The 13,992-nt window shown below is 40.2% G+C and overlaps 1 protein-coding gene across 7 annotated transcripts in view; it reads left to right on the plus strand.

The window, feature by feature from the left end:
• ptbp1b (polypyrimidine tract binding protein 1b) overlaps positions 1-13,992 on the plus strand; it is a 29,794-nt gene that overhangs the window by 2,026 nt on the left and 13,776 nt on the right. For 2 of the 7 annotated variants that reach the window (XM_040128185.1, XM_040128189.1), the window contains exons 2-4: positions 4,874-4,907; positions 12,381-12,441; positions 13,749-13,921. In XM_040128185.1, the coding sequence (XP_039984119.1) occupies positions 4,874-4,907; positions 12,381-12,441; positions 13,749-13,921 (268 nt within the window). Of the gene's footprint in view, positions 1-4,873; positions 4,908-11,261; positions 11,357-11,405; positions 11,478-12,380; positions 12,442-13,748; positions 13,922-13,992 lie in introns of those variants that run through there. The other 5 variants (XM_040128184.1, XM_040128187.1, XM_040128191.1 and 2 more) reach the window with 4 other exon arrangements.

Consider the following 13,992-nt stretch of genomic DNA (forward strand, 5'->3'; position numbering starts at 1 on the left):
ATAGTTTTCATGTTTTGAAATGTGAGTGTGTCTGTTTTCTGAGACTTTCGTAATGTTTTAATAATCAGTACCTAATTTCTGTCATTAGGTACTGAATACTTGAATAAGATTGGGTCTAAGTGATGTGGCAAAACATTTTATTACTGTTTTTTTTTAATCTACATATCCGCCAATATTGATGCACAGGTATATTGTATTATAAATTAAATCAGCATTTTCTCAATCTTAAATATTCTCTTTATAGCTTAATATTCCCTAGTAGAAATCAGAACCTAAGAAAGACCAAGAATTGTCTCAGCTACATATGGAAGATATATTCAAGTAAATACAAGTATTTCTGTGATTTTTATCTTCCTGTGAATTTATATAATGGATGTGTTTGGACTGTTTGTCACAGAGTAAATAATAATTCTGAAGATGTTATTTTGACTCGTAGAACAATTTGCTGCTGAAGATACAGGTGCAGCTCAGGGACTGTAGCTGTTCAGGTCAGCCGCAGTGTATTTTCAGTGTAGGGACAGAGTTCAGCTACAGAGACAGAGGGACAGGGGGGTAATGGGTCCAGTTGCTCTGTGGTGATCTGTGACTGGTGTTGATGGGTGATCATATTGGATACCAACAGGAAGTGGATGTGAATTTTGGCTGTGTCCGGATGGACAGAAATAGACCAGTGGTCGTTTTCCTCTAGAGATCATCAGTTTGATATGTAACCAGGTTTAATACGTGTGTGGAGGAGAAGCTGGCGTCATGTTTTTGCTACAGTCGGGCCTCATCGCAGACACTGTCTGTAGAATCAGTCTGTTCCCTACTAGTCACTGGCTTCAGTTATGTTGAATTCAGACTTGATGGCGAGCTATGATTTGCTGTCAGCTGTGTGGTGGAGATCAGGCAGCGTGTTTCTTTTTCCATCAGACAGTTCGATGTCTGTCCGGATACTCGTCCACAATCAGATAAAAAAGCAATAGATTATAGGCTGAACGGTACAGGATCTTTTGAGGCTGATCCCAATATTGATATTTGAGAGAAACTCGTGACATATCAGCCGATATTGATTTTCTTTACACATCCCATGACAGTATACAGATTATGATATGGTTCCCCTTTTTTTTAAACACTTGCCATCATGACATTTATGGAGCCACACCTTGTACCGTGTAAAAATAAACTTGTCGGTATCCCCTGGTCAAGCTGTTGAAAGGTGACACTGTTTCTGTTCTTCAGTCTCTAGTCATTTATCAGCTGATTATTCGCAGATACTGATATCAGCTGACGTATCAGCATGACTGATTTATCAATCTAACACAGATACGTTGTGATACGATGCACCGACGTTCAAACCGATTCAGTTCAGCTGCAATTTAATGTTGACTCAGCTCAGATTTGATAGGATTTGTTGTTATTATTGGTAATGAATTTAAGTGAATTAGATTCCAGTCACTACATTGGAAAAGGATCCCTCAATATTTATTCCTTTTTTTAAATTTCAAGTACTGAATCAGAAATGACATTTCATGCGGTCGGGCTCCAAGCAGGATTCATTTTCTAGTGCAATTTTCTTTCTGCAACCAACGACTATTTTTCATTATCGACTGATCTGCTAATTATTTTTTCAATTCATCATTTAGTCTCTACTTGGCCAATAGATCAGCATTGTACTGGCCCCTTGTATATTTTCACTGGCCCGGCAGCCAGTGAAAATGTTTTTGTTTTTCTCCATAATTTAATAATTTAATAATTATAGGGGCTCTGTATTGCAACACTTATGTTAAGAAGAAATTTCAGTCATTCCCTTACACTATAATACATTAGTTAGATATTTACATAATCAGAGAGTTCAGTACATTGTAGGGATGCTGTTGTTGTTGTTGTTGTTAATGTTATTGTCATTGTCATTATTATTGTTACTATTGTTATTCGTCGTTGCCTGAGGGAATCGATATATTGATTAGTGAGGCTGTCAACAAATTTGGCACAGATGAGCAGTGTCTCGTGATGAGCGGTGTATTAACAGCCTGTCCATCATGTCGACCTAGCACCAGTAAACATGTTTTCTTGCTGAAAACAAATCTCATTGGATTATATAAAAAGCAGCTAAGCGCCACACAGCGTTGATGGCTACGGGGAGAAAGGACTGTATGATCATGTCAGTATTTTCAGCAGATTTACTGTAGTTCTGAACTTTAATTTACCTTTGAAAAATCACAGCGGTCATATATTTGGATCCCACGTCGACTCCCTTCTTAAAAAAGAGCCCCTGTCACTGGTCCTTCTGGGCCCTGTATAAATTTTCACTGGCCCTGGGCCATCGGTCACGTCGGAACCCGTTCAGATGTCTTATTTTATTTGACCAGAAGTCCCAGACCCAAAAATATTTAGTTTCCACTGTTAAATGAGAAAGAAAAGCAGGAAATCATTTGTTTTGAGAAACTGGAGTCAGAGAATATTTGCAGTTATTTCACTTTTTTTTAGTTCAGAAATGACTGAAATGACTAATAATCAAGATACTTGCCGATTATTTTCCTGTCGATCGACTATCGTTACAGCTCTACTTGGTAATGCGTTTAAGCGTATCGGTTTTTAGTTTCTCAGTTTTAAAAAGTTAACATCACTGTTTATCCCTCCCTTTTTTTTTCTTTTTTTTTTTAAATTTCAAGTACTGAATCAGAAATTAGCTGTCATCGGGTCAGGCTCCAGGGAGGATGAATTTTCAGTGAATGTTGCTGACTGGGTGTTTTTCACGGCCCCGCTGCTCCTGTTTGTCGCTTTACCAACATCTGCAGAAGGACAGAGCTCAAAGACAGTGAGTCAGTTTGAATAATTTGGGTCTGACGACTCTCAGTGTTTGACAATTTCACCCAGAGTTTGGTTCAGGTTTATGGGTGTCTGTCATGGGTAGCCTCTGTTGTGTTGGTATTCTGAAATACGCTGGTTCGCGTTCACACTGCCTTTTAAAAACAAAAACACTGAGTGCACTTTATTTATTCTCCTGTTTTGTTGTTGGACCAGGGTTGAGTAATTTGTCGCGGCTATTGGCAGATTCTGGTCAGTGCCTGATCCCAGATCCTCCCTCCTTACTGCTGGAATCTCAAATGCATTTTCGTTGGCGTCTCTAGTTTGGTCATTTTGCTTGATGCTGAGTTCTGGGAAATTAATCCAAAAGTTACTGAAACCGTGAATATGGCACCGACGTAAATTTAGTTTAATTTATTCATGTATTCAGAAAGGCTGCCACCACAAAACCAGTCAGACTGTGTGGGTTCATCTAGTAAGTCGAGTTGGAGTTGTTCCACCTAATGTTTTAAGGTGACGTAGTTAAGCGTATTCAGTTAAACTCACACAAACGGCTCAAATGTCGAAGAAATGCAGCTGGTCCTCAAAAAACGATGTCCTGTCACTTTGGTTCTTTATTGTGTTGACTAAACCAAACAAAGCTAAATGTAAATACCGTTGGAAGGTAGCGGAGTAGGGGTCAGACGAGTGGAGGAGTCCAGTACGCTCTGAACACAGCGGTCGACATCCGGAAAGAGCCGCGGTTAAAGACAATAAAATGCTACATAGGAACCAGACGGACACATTAACTGAGGCTGGACCTGCTGTGTCTCAGCTTGCTGGCTGTTTGACTGACGGTCAATAAAGTCTGCTCAAACCAGAGCCGCTGAATTGAACAAGTTGTTGTTGGACTGTCCCTGATGAAGCACAGTCGTCAGTCCCACAGTTGTCCTTGATCTGACTGTGGGACTCGTGCACCGCCTCACAGTAAGAAATTCAGGATGACTTCACAACCCACATCTACAAACCAGCCAATCAGAGTACGGCATGAAAGGGTGCAGAGTATTCCTCAGTGTTGATGCACGTCGTCTCTCTCGTCTCGTTCTCTCCCACATCCAGACATGAGAAAAATAGTCAGCACCTGATCTGATGATAGACGGATTGTTGAAAGGATAGTTTCACTAATTTCTTCTCGATAATGTGCTTCCAGCGGAAGTGATGGGGACAAAATCCAAAGTTCTCCTTTCATGCAAAAATGTAGTTTATGTGAAGCTGAAATGAGGCTTCAGACATCTGAGTTACACACATCAAGTGGATTTCTCCCAGTAAAAGGTTAATTTTGTACAAAATTCCCTTGTCCAGGGTAACACCAAGAATTTCATACCAAGGACACAGTAACTTTGGAAGATATTCACCTGATTAGATGAACTCAGACTTCAGGAAGACACATTAAATGACTGTTGTTTTAAGACCGACTTCAGAACTCATTTTTTTAAAGTAAATAAATCCAAACATTCACTTCTTAAAGGTTTGCAGTTGTGAAAATGTGCTGTTTCCCAGTTTTACGTGGTAGTAAACTGAGTATTTCTAGGTTTTGGTCTGTTGGTCCATCTCATGACGTCACCTTGGGATGTGGGAAACTGTGATGGTATTGACAACAGTTTTCTGGTGTTTTACGGACCAAACAGTTAAACAAATAATTAAGAAAATAAAGATTAATTGAGTATTACAGATTTATCAAAAAATGAATTGCAACAGTTTTTTTATAATTGATTTATCAGTATTTTTAAAGGGGGGAAAAAAAGTGAACATGTCTCTGGTTTCCTGTTTCTTCTGTGGTTGTAAACTGAATATCTTTGGGTTTCAGGCTCTTGTGCTTTGGTTGGACAAAGGAAGACTTCTGAACATACTTATTTGAGGAAATTTCCTGACATTTAATCCATTCTCTCCTGCTCTCTGCTGGGTTTCTCTCGGCCTCTCCCCCCATCTCCTCAGACAACATCTCTTTAACCTCTCTTGACTTTTTTTTTTTTTTTTTTTTTTTTTTTGGGCTGTTTTGAGTTTTTCTCCCTGCTGCTTCTAACACGCTGTCTTTTCTTCACAGCAGTGTCCACCACGATATAACAGTTGGTACTAAGGTAGGCACCTCTGCTTCCTCTCCTCCTCCTCCTCCTCCTCCTCCTCCTCTCTGTCTGGCTTGTTGGTTTGTTTTCTGCTGTGAAGATCACTGAGTGTGTCTGATGGGACGGAGATGCTGCTATCCGGGAGCCATTCAGAGGTTTTCTCTGTAATTAGTGTGGAGGTCGCTCGGTTGTTTGTCCGCGCTGAAGGCCCAAACTGCAGCAGCAATTCAGTCACATTCCAAAACAAGTCTGAGGATAATCAGATTAGTCAACAACAACGTTCTTCCTTCTCTCTTAAAGGACCAAACCGCTGATTTTTACACCATTCAGATCATTCAGTACAGATCCTGTACACGTTTCATTCCTTCTCGGTTTTCACTGATTTTAGAAAAGAGAGGTTTGTTTGGTTTCGGTTTATTTCTTTTTAAAAATAAGCTTATTGGCAGTCAGGGTGTACTCGTCTTTATTAAGGTAAAGCAGTTAAAGTGCTTAATCAGAGGGTGTTTTGAAATCTCCCTGACAAGCGGGATTTGACAGTTGCATTGTCAGAGGGTTCAAGGACTCTCTGACATCAGATATTTGAGTGAGCTGCTAAAAAGACTGCACTGACCAGATGTCACTATAGAGCTGAAATGTTGATTAATCACTTAGTCGTCCAACAGAAAATTGATCATTATTGATTAACTGTCGGAGTCATCCTTTGGTTCCAGCTCCTCAGGTGTGAACATCTACGTATCTTTACTGACTGTGAACTGAATCTCTTTGGCTTTGGGACGGTCTGTATGACAAAACTAGACATTTTTAATAAGTCAGCTTGATCATTAGGAAACTGTGTTGGCTATTGTTGACATTTTAAAGAAAAAGGATTAATTGATTAGAAAATAAAATAACCGGCAGGTAGTTGTGGCCCTGCTTCGCTGTAATCAATATGACAGGCTGCAAGAAAAAGATTTTCTGAATAAATACGATTTATACAGAAGTGCATTGCATTCACCAAAGAAAAGATAAGGTTGAGACCTGGTATCTTGCGTTCATCAGGAGTAAAGCTTCAACAATTAGTGGGTTAATTGAGCAATCAATTCGGTCAAAGGCAAAAACGCCAAACATTTGCTGGGCCCAGCTGCTCAGTGTGGGGATTTTCCTGCTTTGTCATACATGATATTGAAGTGAATCTCTCTTCAGTTGATCAAACAAAACAAGACATTTGAAGATGTCACCTTGGACAGACACAATTAATGGAAAAAATAATCGTCACATTGACTGATAACGAAAATAATGGTGAGAGGTCACAGTGAATAAACTGTTTAAAACTAGAGTTTATATCGTGAGTTTATTCAGTCGGCTGTAGAGGATGTTTGATTTTATTACTGAATTACTGTTTTTTTTGGCCGGTATAATATCCTGTGGTGGTGATGTTTTATAAACCGCGTGTGTTTGAGAAAAACAGCTGAAGCAATTAATAAAAACTGTGAGGGGTTTTTATTCAGCAGCTGTAAACATCGACAGACAAAAACTGCATCACCACCAGAGCTGAAACGATCGGTCAGTTAATTGAATTGAAATTAATTTGCAACTATTTTTAATAATTGCAAAGAATTCTCAGGTTTCAGATCCATAGTTGTCAGATTTTTCAGTAAAAAAAAAAAAAAATCTTTTGCGCTTCAACTGGTTGGACAAAGTAAAATAGTCAAAATAATCGTTAGTCGCAGCTCATTAAAACCGCATGATAACCGATGTGAAAAGTGAGACTTTCAACAATCCAAGTACTCAGATTCTTTATTTAAAGGTGCCATATATAAGGTTTTGCTATCGCTACATAGCCAACGTTAGCATTAAAAGCTGTCAGTCTGGGAGAAACGTGAGTTCAGCATCAAACTTCATTCCTTTACTCAAAGTTTAGCTACTATTTCTATCACTGCTTGTCTTCTACTGAAGTTAGCACGCTAACCGGCTAGCCCCGGTCCGTCGCCATCTCGTAAAACCACCGTGTGATAGTGAGTCACTGAAGCGTCCAGTCTGTCCTCAGCCCAACACGAGAGGATGAAGTAGTAGTGAGAAATGTGGTCAGAGTTACTCAAAGTGAAACCTTCGCAATGTTTGTCAAACCAACAGTCCAAACCTCAGAATCATTACAAATGAATTCAAATGATTTAAAGGAAAAGCAGCAAATCCTCACATTTTGGAAGCTGGAATCATGAAATGTTTGAAATCGTTTTTCATGTTGAAATACCAACCAATATCAAATTAGCCTCCAATTAATTTGATTAAATTAAATTGTTCCAGGTCTAACTTTATACACTGTTGGGTAATTTAATTTACAGCAAAGCATCGTATTTTATAAGCACGTCATGTGTCTTGTACGTAAAAATCTTAATTTTTAAGTAACTAGTAAATCCAGCTCTCAGGTAACTGTAGGACGGTAAAAATACCAGTGTTTCCCTGTGAGCTGTGGTGCAATCAAAGCACAAAGGAGTAACAAAAGCAAGCATTCCAGTAAAATACCATTACCTCAGAACTGCACTGAACTACAGTAGTTGAGTAAATGTACTTAGTTACTTTCTACCACAGGAGGTGGTGATGTATTATCTGTCAGCAGGCCGATTCATAGAGATGAACAGACACATGCAGCTGCCTGGAAGAGAGGAAATCTGAAACCTGTTGAATGATTTGGAAAAGGATCAGCAGGAATTTAACATCCACTTCATTATAATCATCATTGGATAAAAGCTGCAGAGCAAGTGACGTGGTCTGTTTAGGAACTGTTTGTGTTGCAGTGGTTGCATTGTTAGTTTCTGTTGTGTTTTCCTGCTACATCTTGTTTGAAGGGTTTGTGGAGAAACGGATGTGTTCACTTCCTCTAACCACATCACATCCTGCTGTAGGTTCTGTAGAGAACCAGCAGGGACCAGTCTGTCTGCTCACATATTGGTGAGTTTATTGATCACTCTGACTTTAACAGCTTTGATCAGCTCTGGTGGGCGGGGCCTACTTTTACCTGAGGTCTTTATGTAACACAGGATGGTACTAGAGACAGATTTTTAATTCTGATTTCCCAGTTTTATCAGCAGATTTGTTGCTGCTGTTTGGTTTGTGGTGACTCAACACTTCCTCCATCTGTTCCACATTAAAAGCCTTCTTGAGGTTAAGGGGAAGAATCTCTTCCCTGGAGGGCTTTTATTGTGAAAAAACATCTGCATGAAAGTGTTTAGTTTGATTACCTGCAGCGTGAGAAGAAATGAAAGAAACGGTGTGAGAACAGTGTTTGTGTTTTGCTTCAGACCAGGCTCTTACACATTTAACAGTTCCGGCTTCTTTTGTTTAATGGAAAAACACATTTATATTTCTCAAAGTGGGGCTGTCAGTGGCTGTGGGAAAAAATTAACATTTGAATTGTAACTTACGGTCTATAAACACAACAGACCATTTTAAGTAGTTTACCTTGCGGTGCAGCAAAGGTGGGGGTCAAAACTGGCAAAACGATCAACAAAGCTGAGGCTGAAAACGAGCAAGTCTGAGGTCAGCATGGGCTGATTGTCCTGCTCTGGAAAAGTCTGGGAAAAGTTTGGTTGGTCTCTGTGTTTGGAAACATGAACAGTGAGTTTTGACACAAGATTTTTTAGGTTTTCCTTAGAAATAAAACGTTTTTGTTTTTTTGTTTTTTTTAGTTTTTTTTAAACTTCCTCATTATGGTGGACTCCATGTTGAATCAGGATAGATAGTGAATAGTTTTGATGCATGACTTGTGTGTGAACCGTTTTTATATTAGATTAATTTCCAAACCTTCTAAGGAATCACCTGGAGGGAATGATGTCATATATTCAGGCTCATAATTATTCTCATTATTGATCCATCTGTTGATTATTTTCTCGTTTAACCAATAAATCATTTGATTTATAAAATGGACAAAATGTTCATCCCAGTTTCCCAGAAAAGACTTAAATGATTAATTTATCATCAGAGTTATTGGTGAATAATGTCTGGGTGGGGACAGAAAAAACACATTAAACTGGATTAAAATATTGTTATTTTAGTTTATTATAATAGCAAACCACAAATTAAAAACTCTTGCACAAACATTTATTTTGATTAACTAAGTGGTTGTTAAATTTGGTACCAATTATTGAGGAAATTACACTTCCACTTACTTTGAATTAATTGCTGTGTTTTAAGCAATTGTCCTGTAACCTACAGAGTTCACATCTTGTCATGCAACAATGTAATATTTGTCCACAGGCGAACAGACAGTTCAACATATATTAAACGAATGATGACAGAATATTTAATAGCCTATTTTTTCGTACCAAATTAGTTTTTTATTATTTTTGGAAACAGACCTTTAAAATAAAGCAGCTTCCAGTGTTCTCGTGTGTTTTAACCACTGAATACTGAGAACATGGTGTCGTCAAATTCTTGTCGACTGCAGCTGTTATTTTCTTTATCCGTTTTACTGCATTTACTGTCATTTACTTGATTTTATTCATTCTTCATTTTGTCCATAATATGTCAATAAATAGTGAAAAATGACCACTGCAGCTCCCAAAGAGGCCAGGGTTAGGTTTTCAGTCCGAAACATAAAACTGACCAGTTTACTAAAGGACCCCTAACAGCAGGTAAGCCTCATATGGGAAAAATGTGGGAGAATATTTGGCTTTTTGAAGTATTGTTGGGGCTTTTCAAGCCTTTATCAGACAGTTGTTATTAAAGAGATGACAGGAAATGACAGGAGAGAGAGAGGTCGGGAACGACGCAAACAAAGGTCTGCAGCTGGACTCCGACACGAGATGTCGTGGTTTATGTTCTGTGATTAAACCCCTCGGCCACCGAAGCTTGGAAAGATAACTAAAACAAATAATCGATAATCAAAATATTTGAAGATAAATTTTCTGGCATTCGACTCTTTCAGCTCCTCTCATTTGATTTGAAGGCAGCAGAAGATTCAGGAGAAACCAAAAGAGAAAAGTAACCAGCAACACCTGGTCAAAGGGAGAGTGGTGAGCAGCGACTGTTTCAGTTTACAAAGTGATGTGTCTGCAGTGCGGAGCCAGAACAACACAACAGACCCTCAGTAATTGTATCTACAGTGAACTGTTGTGGATGAATGAAGGTTTAGTTTCTGGCAGACCGTTAGCAGAGTCAGTCTTTTAAAACAAGATGTCTGTGTGTGTGTTGATCTGCAGAGCTGCGGGTCTTTTGTCTCCTCCTCAGCCTGAGGCAGGCGTCCGGCCGGTCAGCAGCTGTCGGACAGCAGATACAGATACAGAGAGGGAGGCTGAGAGGAGAGCAGCACTCGGGTTTCTGCTCTATTATTCATGGCGGGATCAGTAAGAAGATCTAAGCCGCTTTGTTCGCAAGAAGAAAAAACCTCGGCCCAGTTTAGAAAAAACCATCTGCTCAGGTTCCTGAGAGTGACGGCGTTCAATGACAGTGTGACAGGTCTGAAAACACGTGTGGAAACATGGAAAAACGCCATAATTATACGGATAATTCTGATTAGTCACTACAGCTGCAACTGACCACTGGCAAGTCTGATCATTACTTTCTCGATTTATCACAGGGTCCAAAAATATCAGTAAATGGTAAAAAAAAAAATCTGTCCATCAGAATTTCCAGAAGCTGAGTTTGACCCATTCAGACTGCTTGGTTTGTCCAGTCAACAGTCAAAACACAAAAATATGCAGGTTGATATCAAAGAAGATTAAGAAAGTCAGCAAATGTTCGCATTTGAGAAGCTGTTGGATGGATGGCTGAAACCGTGATGCGACTAAGGGTTGCAGCTCTGTTATTTAGCTCAACAGCAGAGAGAACCAGGTCTTTATGTGAAACAGTCTAATACTAGACGAGACAAGCTTTTATTGTTATAAAAGTCTGTTGAAAGAAAGACGAGCAGGAGGCTTTTATTGTGAAGCAGCTAAAGGAAACGCAGTCTGTTTCTGAGCGGGTCAGTGGAGCTTCATTGGTGGTTTTAATCCTCAGTAAAACTATGAACACAACCTGATGTGGACCAGTATAAACAGTGCAGAGAGACACAGGAGAGGATGCGACGAGCTCTGCTGGTCCTCTGTTGAATTTCTGTGAATCTGCCGTCTGATTCTCTGCGTTACAGTCAGACTGTCGGTTGAATGAGGCTCAGCCTGTTTGTCTACATCTGGTTTTCATTGAGCTCCACAGCACAGGAATTCACCCCCGGCTGCCTGCTGGGGGCTGAGGGGGGCGCGTTAGGCTGACAATGGGGTTTTCAGACTGAAGGAGGTGTTAGACCTGTCAGATGTTCACTGGTTTTAAATGTAGTTCTCCTGCCAACAGGAGCACTTCCACCACGATTAGAGTTATTCTGTTGTTCTGTCTCTTCCTGGTGTTCCTGTGTTTAAGGTGCTGTCTGTAAAACCAGGCTCTGTAGTGACATCTGGTGGCAGCAACGTTAACAGCAGTTCCCTGGTTAAGGCCCCTTCACACGCAGATGACAGGTGGGGGAGAAACACGGTCAGATCTTCAGTTGTCCGTCCAGGCGTTGATCCTAGATCCAGAAACATGTCCACCAGTGGACAGTTTTTAGAGTTCTGGAGACCAAAGGCAGGTCAGAAAAATGTAGGTACAAATTCGCACAGTGGTACTGCTGCCACGACCCACGACTATGAAAACTGGCTGACACAAATTTCAAGAGCCATAAGAGTGGCACACACACACACACACACACACACACACACACACACACACACACACACACACAGTTTAGTATATAAACCAACATAAACCAACTGACAGGAAATGAGTTTCTCTAATCTGGCAGGAGTCATTTCACCTGAGTTAGTTTACTCACGCTGGATATGTACCAGTGTCTAATTCTAATAACACTGGCTAAATAACAACTCATCTGCAGCCACAGTCTGATCTAGATCCGCAACTAATGATCGTTTACATCAACATTCGATCTCCTGAATACTTAATATGATGTCACCAAAGAGCAGTTCAAAACCCAAAGATATTAAATTTACATTCATATAAATCAAACTAAGGCAGGAAATCTTTACATTTTAAAATCTGGAATCAGCAAACTGTTTGACATTTTTGTTTGAAACACAACTTTAGCTTGAGTGGTTACCGTTGACCAAAGGTTTCAGCTCTAACCTGGTCTCTAAAGCACGGGATCAGTTAGCTAAAGGTTCCTTTACGCTGCGAGACGACAACAGTGTTGTATTTATTTGTTTCATTTATTTTATAACTGTGCTACGTGACTGTAATAAAATCTTGGTGTCAGCCTGTGTCAGACCGCAATCACTGGGGTGAATCGTAGCACCACAGTGGAAATAGAAAAAAGGAAATGACAGCAGATGTAATCGGCCACCACCTGGTTTTCTTCTTTGCCACAGCCCCACAAATCAGTTTTGTGTGTGTGTGTGTGTGTGTGTGTGTGTGTGTGTGCCACATTGCCTCTCCAGCCTGTTGACTGTCAGCGGAGGTCGGTCTGATGTTGCTCTTTTTCTGTTTCAGAGAGGATCTGACGAGCTTTTCTCCAGCATCTCCAACGGCCCGTATATCATGAGCACCACAGGTCAGATCACACTCTGCAGCTTCAAATGTCTGTTCATGTGGGTGTGAGCAGTCATCTGTTATTTTACTGTCACTACAAATTAAAGCACTAAACCGGACACAGTCGCTACTGGACACATTAAATTCACATGCTCTGTGGTCGAGTCGTTGTTCACCAGAGATGAAAAAAAAAACGCTAAAAAAGGGAACAGACACGAGGACGCTGCTTTCTGTCTCTCAGTATGATGCAGTTGTATTCTTGCGTGGTGAGATTCTTTGTCCGCAGTGCCACTGAAACAGGTTACCTGCTGCTCCGTGTGACCGGCTGATGCTGGGACTTGGAGGCCAGTGCTGATATTTTTAGAATTTAGAATTTTTTAGATTTTTAGAAATTTTTAGAAAAATTTCCAGCCAATATTTGTTTGTTTGTTAGTTTTTTTTTTTTGGGCAAGGACTCTCTAAATGTCGTCTTAAAGGGCTGTGATAAGGATTATGTTGAGCCCAGATATTTTACAGCTGAACTATAAACTTTATCACATTGACGCTTCATAAAAAAACAATTAAATAAAAACAGAATTTGTTACGAATTATCCGTCTATTAGCGCCAACTAACTATTAGCGCCGGAAACCCGCGCAGGCCCCGGCTGAACCGGGGTTGGAATGACAGTGAGGCGACGGTGCTGACCGCTGCACCACCGTGCCGCACTGTTATGAAATATGCTCCTTCAAATTCACTACATGTAGGCAGCAACATTGATAATTGAGTCAATATTTCTCCATCAGAGTTTCATACCTGGCAGTGTGGAGAGAGTTTTGAAAGACAATTTACAGCTTTTCACAGCTTTTAATTCATCTCACACTCCATTTTTATCTTTTATCAGCATGTCACGTTCTTATTCCACAGATCCCGAATTTCCCAATAATTTCCCTGTTAGGAAAATTAGTTTGAGTTTATTTAGTTGTGTTGAGTTAATAAGCATTTGTTGATTTAATGTGAGGTGTTTACACTCCAAAGTGAGTCCGAGGTCTACAGGAGTCAGCAGTCTGCCTCCTTATGTTTGTGGGAGTCTGAACCTACTGAAAATAAAGCTGTTTTTAGATTTCAGAGTTATTTGTTCTTAAATAATATGTCAGGAATTTGAGCAATTGGTAAAAATCAGAATGGATAAGTATGGACGCCGGACCTAAAGCAGGAGTCAGGTCACCGACCAGTAAACTACTGAATATCAGGACCATCTAACAGATACATCACTGCATCGCTGGCTCACATTAGAAAAACTCTGGTTTCTGTATAATGGTCTGAACCTGCAGTTTCCCTATCCTCCGTAGCCAATGGGAACGACAGCAAGAAGTTCAAAGGTGACATAAGAGGTCCCGGGGTGCCCTCCAGGGTCATCCACATCCGCAAGCTTCCCAGCGATATCACTGAGGCCGAGGTGATCAGCCTGGGTCTGCCCTTCGGAGACGTCACCAACCTGCTGATGCTCAAAGCCAAGAACCAGGTCCAGAACTTTGGCTTGTAACAGTAGTTTAACAGATTTGTATTGGAACTCGGTACTGAACTGCCTTGTGT

This window comes from Xiphias gladius, chromosome 6 (genome assembly GCF_016859285.1).
Source record: "Xiphias gladius isolate SHS-SW01 ecotype Sanya breed wild chromosome 6, ASM1685928v1, whole genome shotgun sequence".
In the NCBI taxonomy this organism is placed as follows: Eukaryota; Metazoa; Chordata; class Actinopteri; order Istiophoriformes; family Xiphiidae; genus Xiphias; species Xiphias gladius.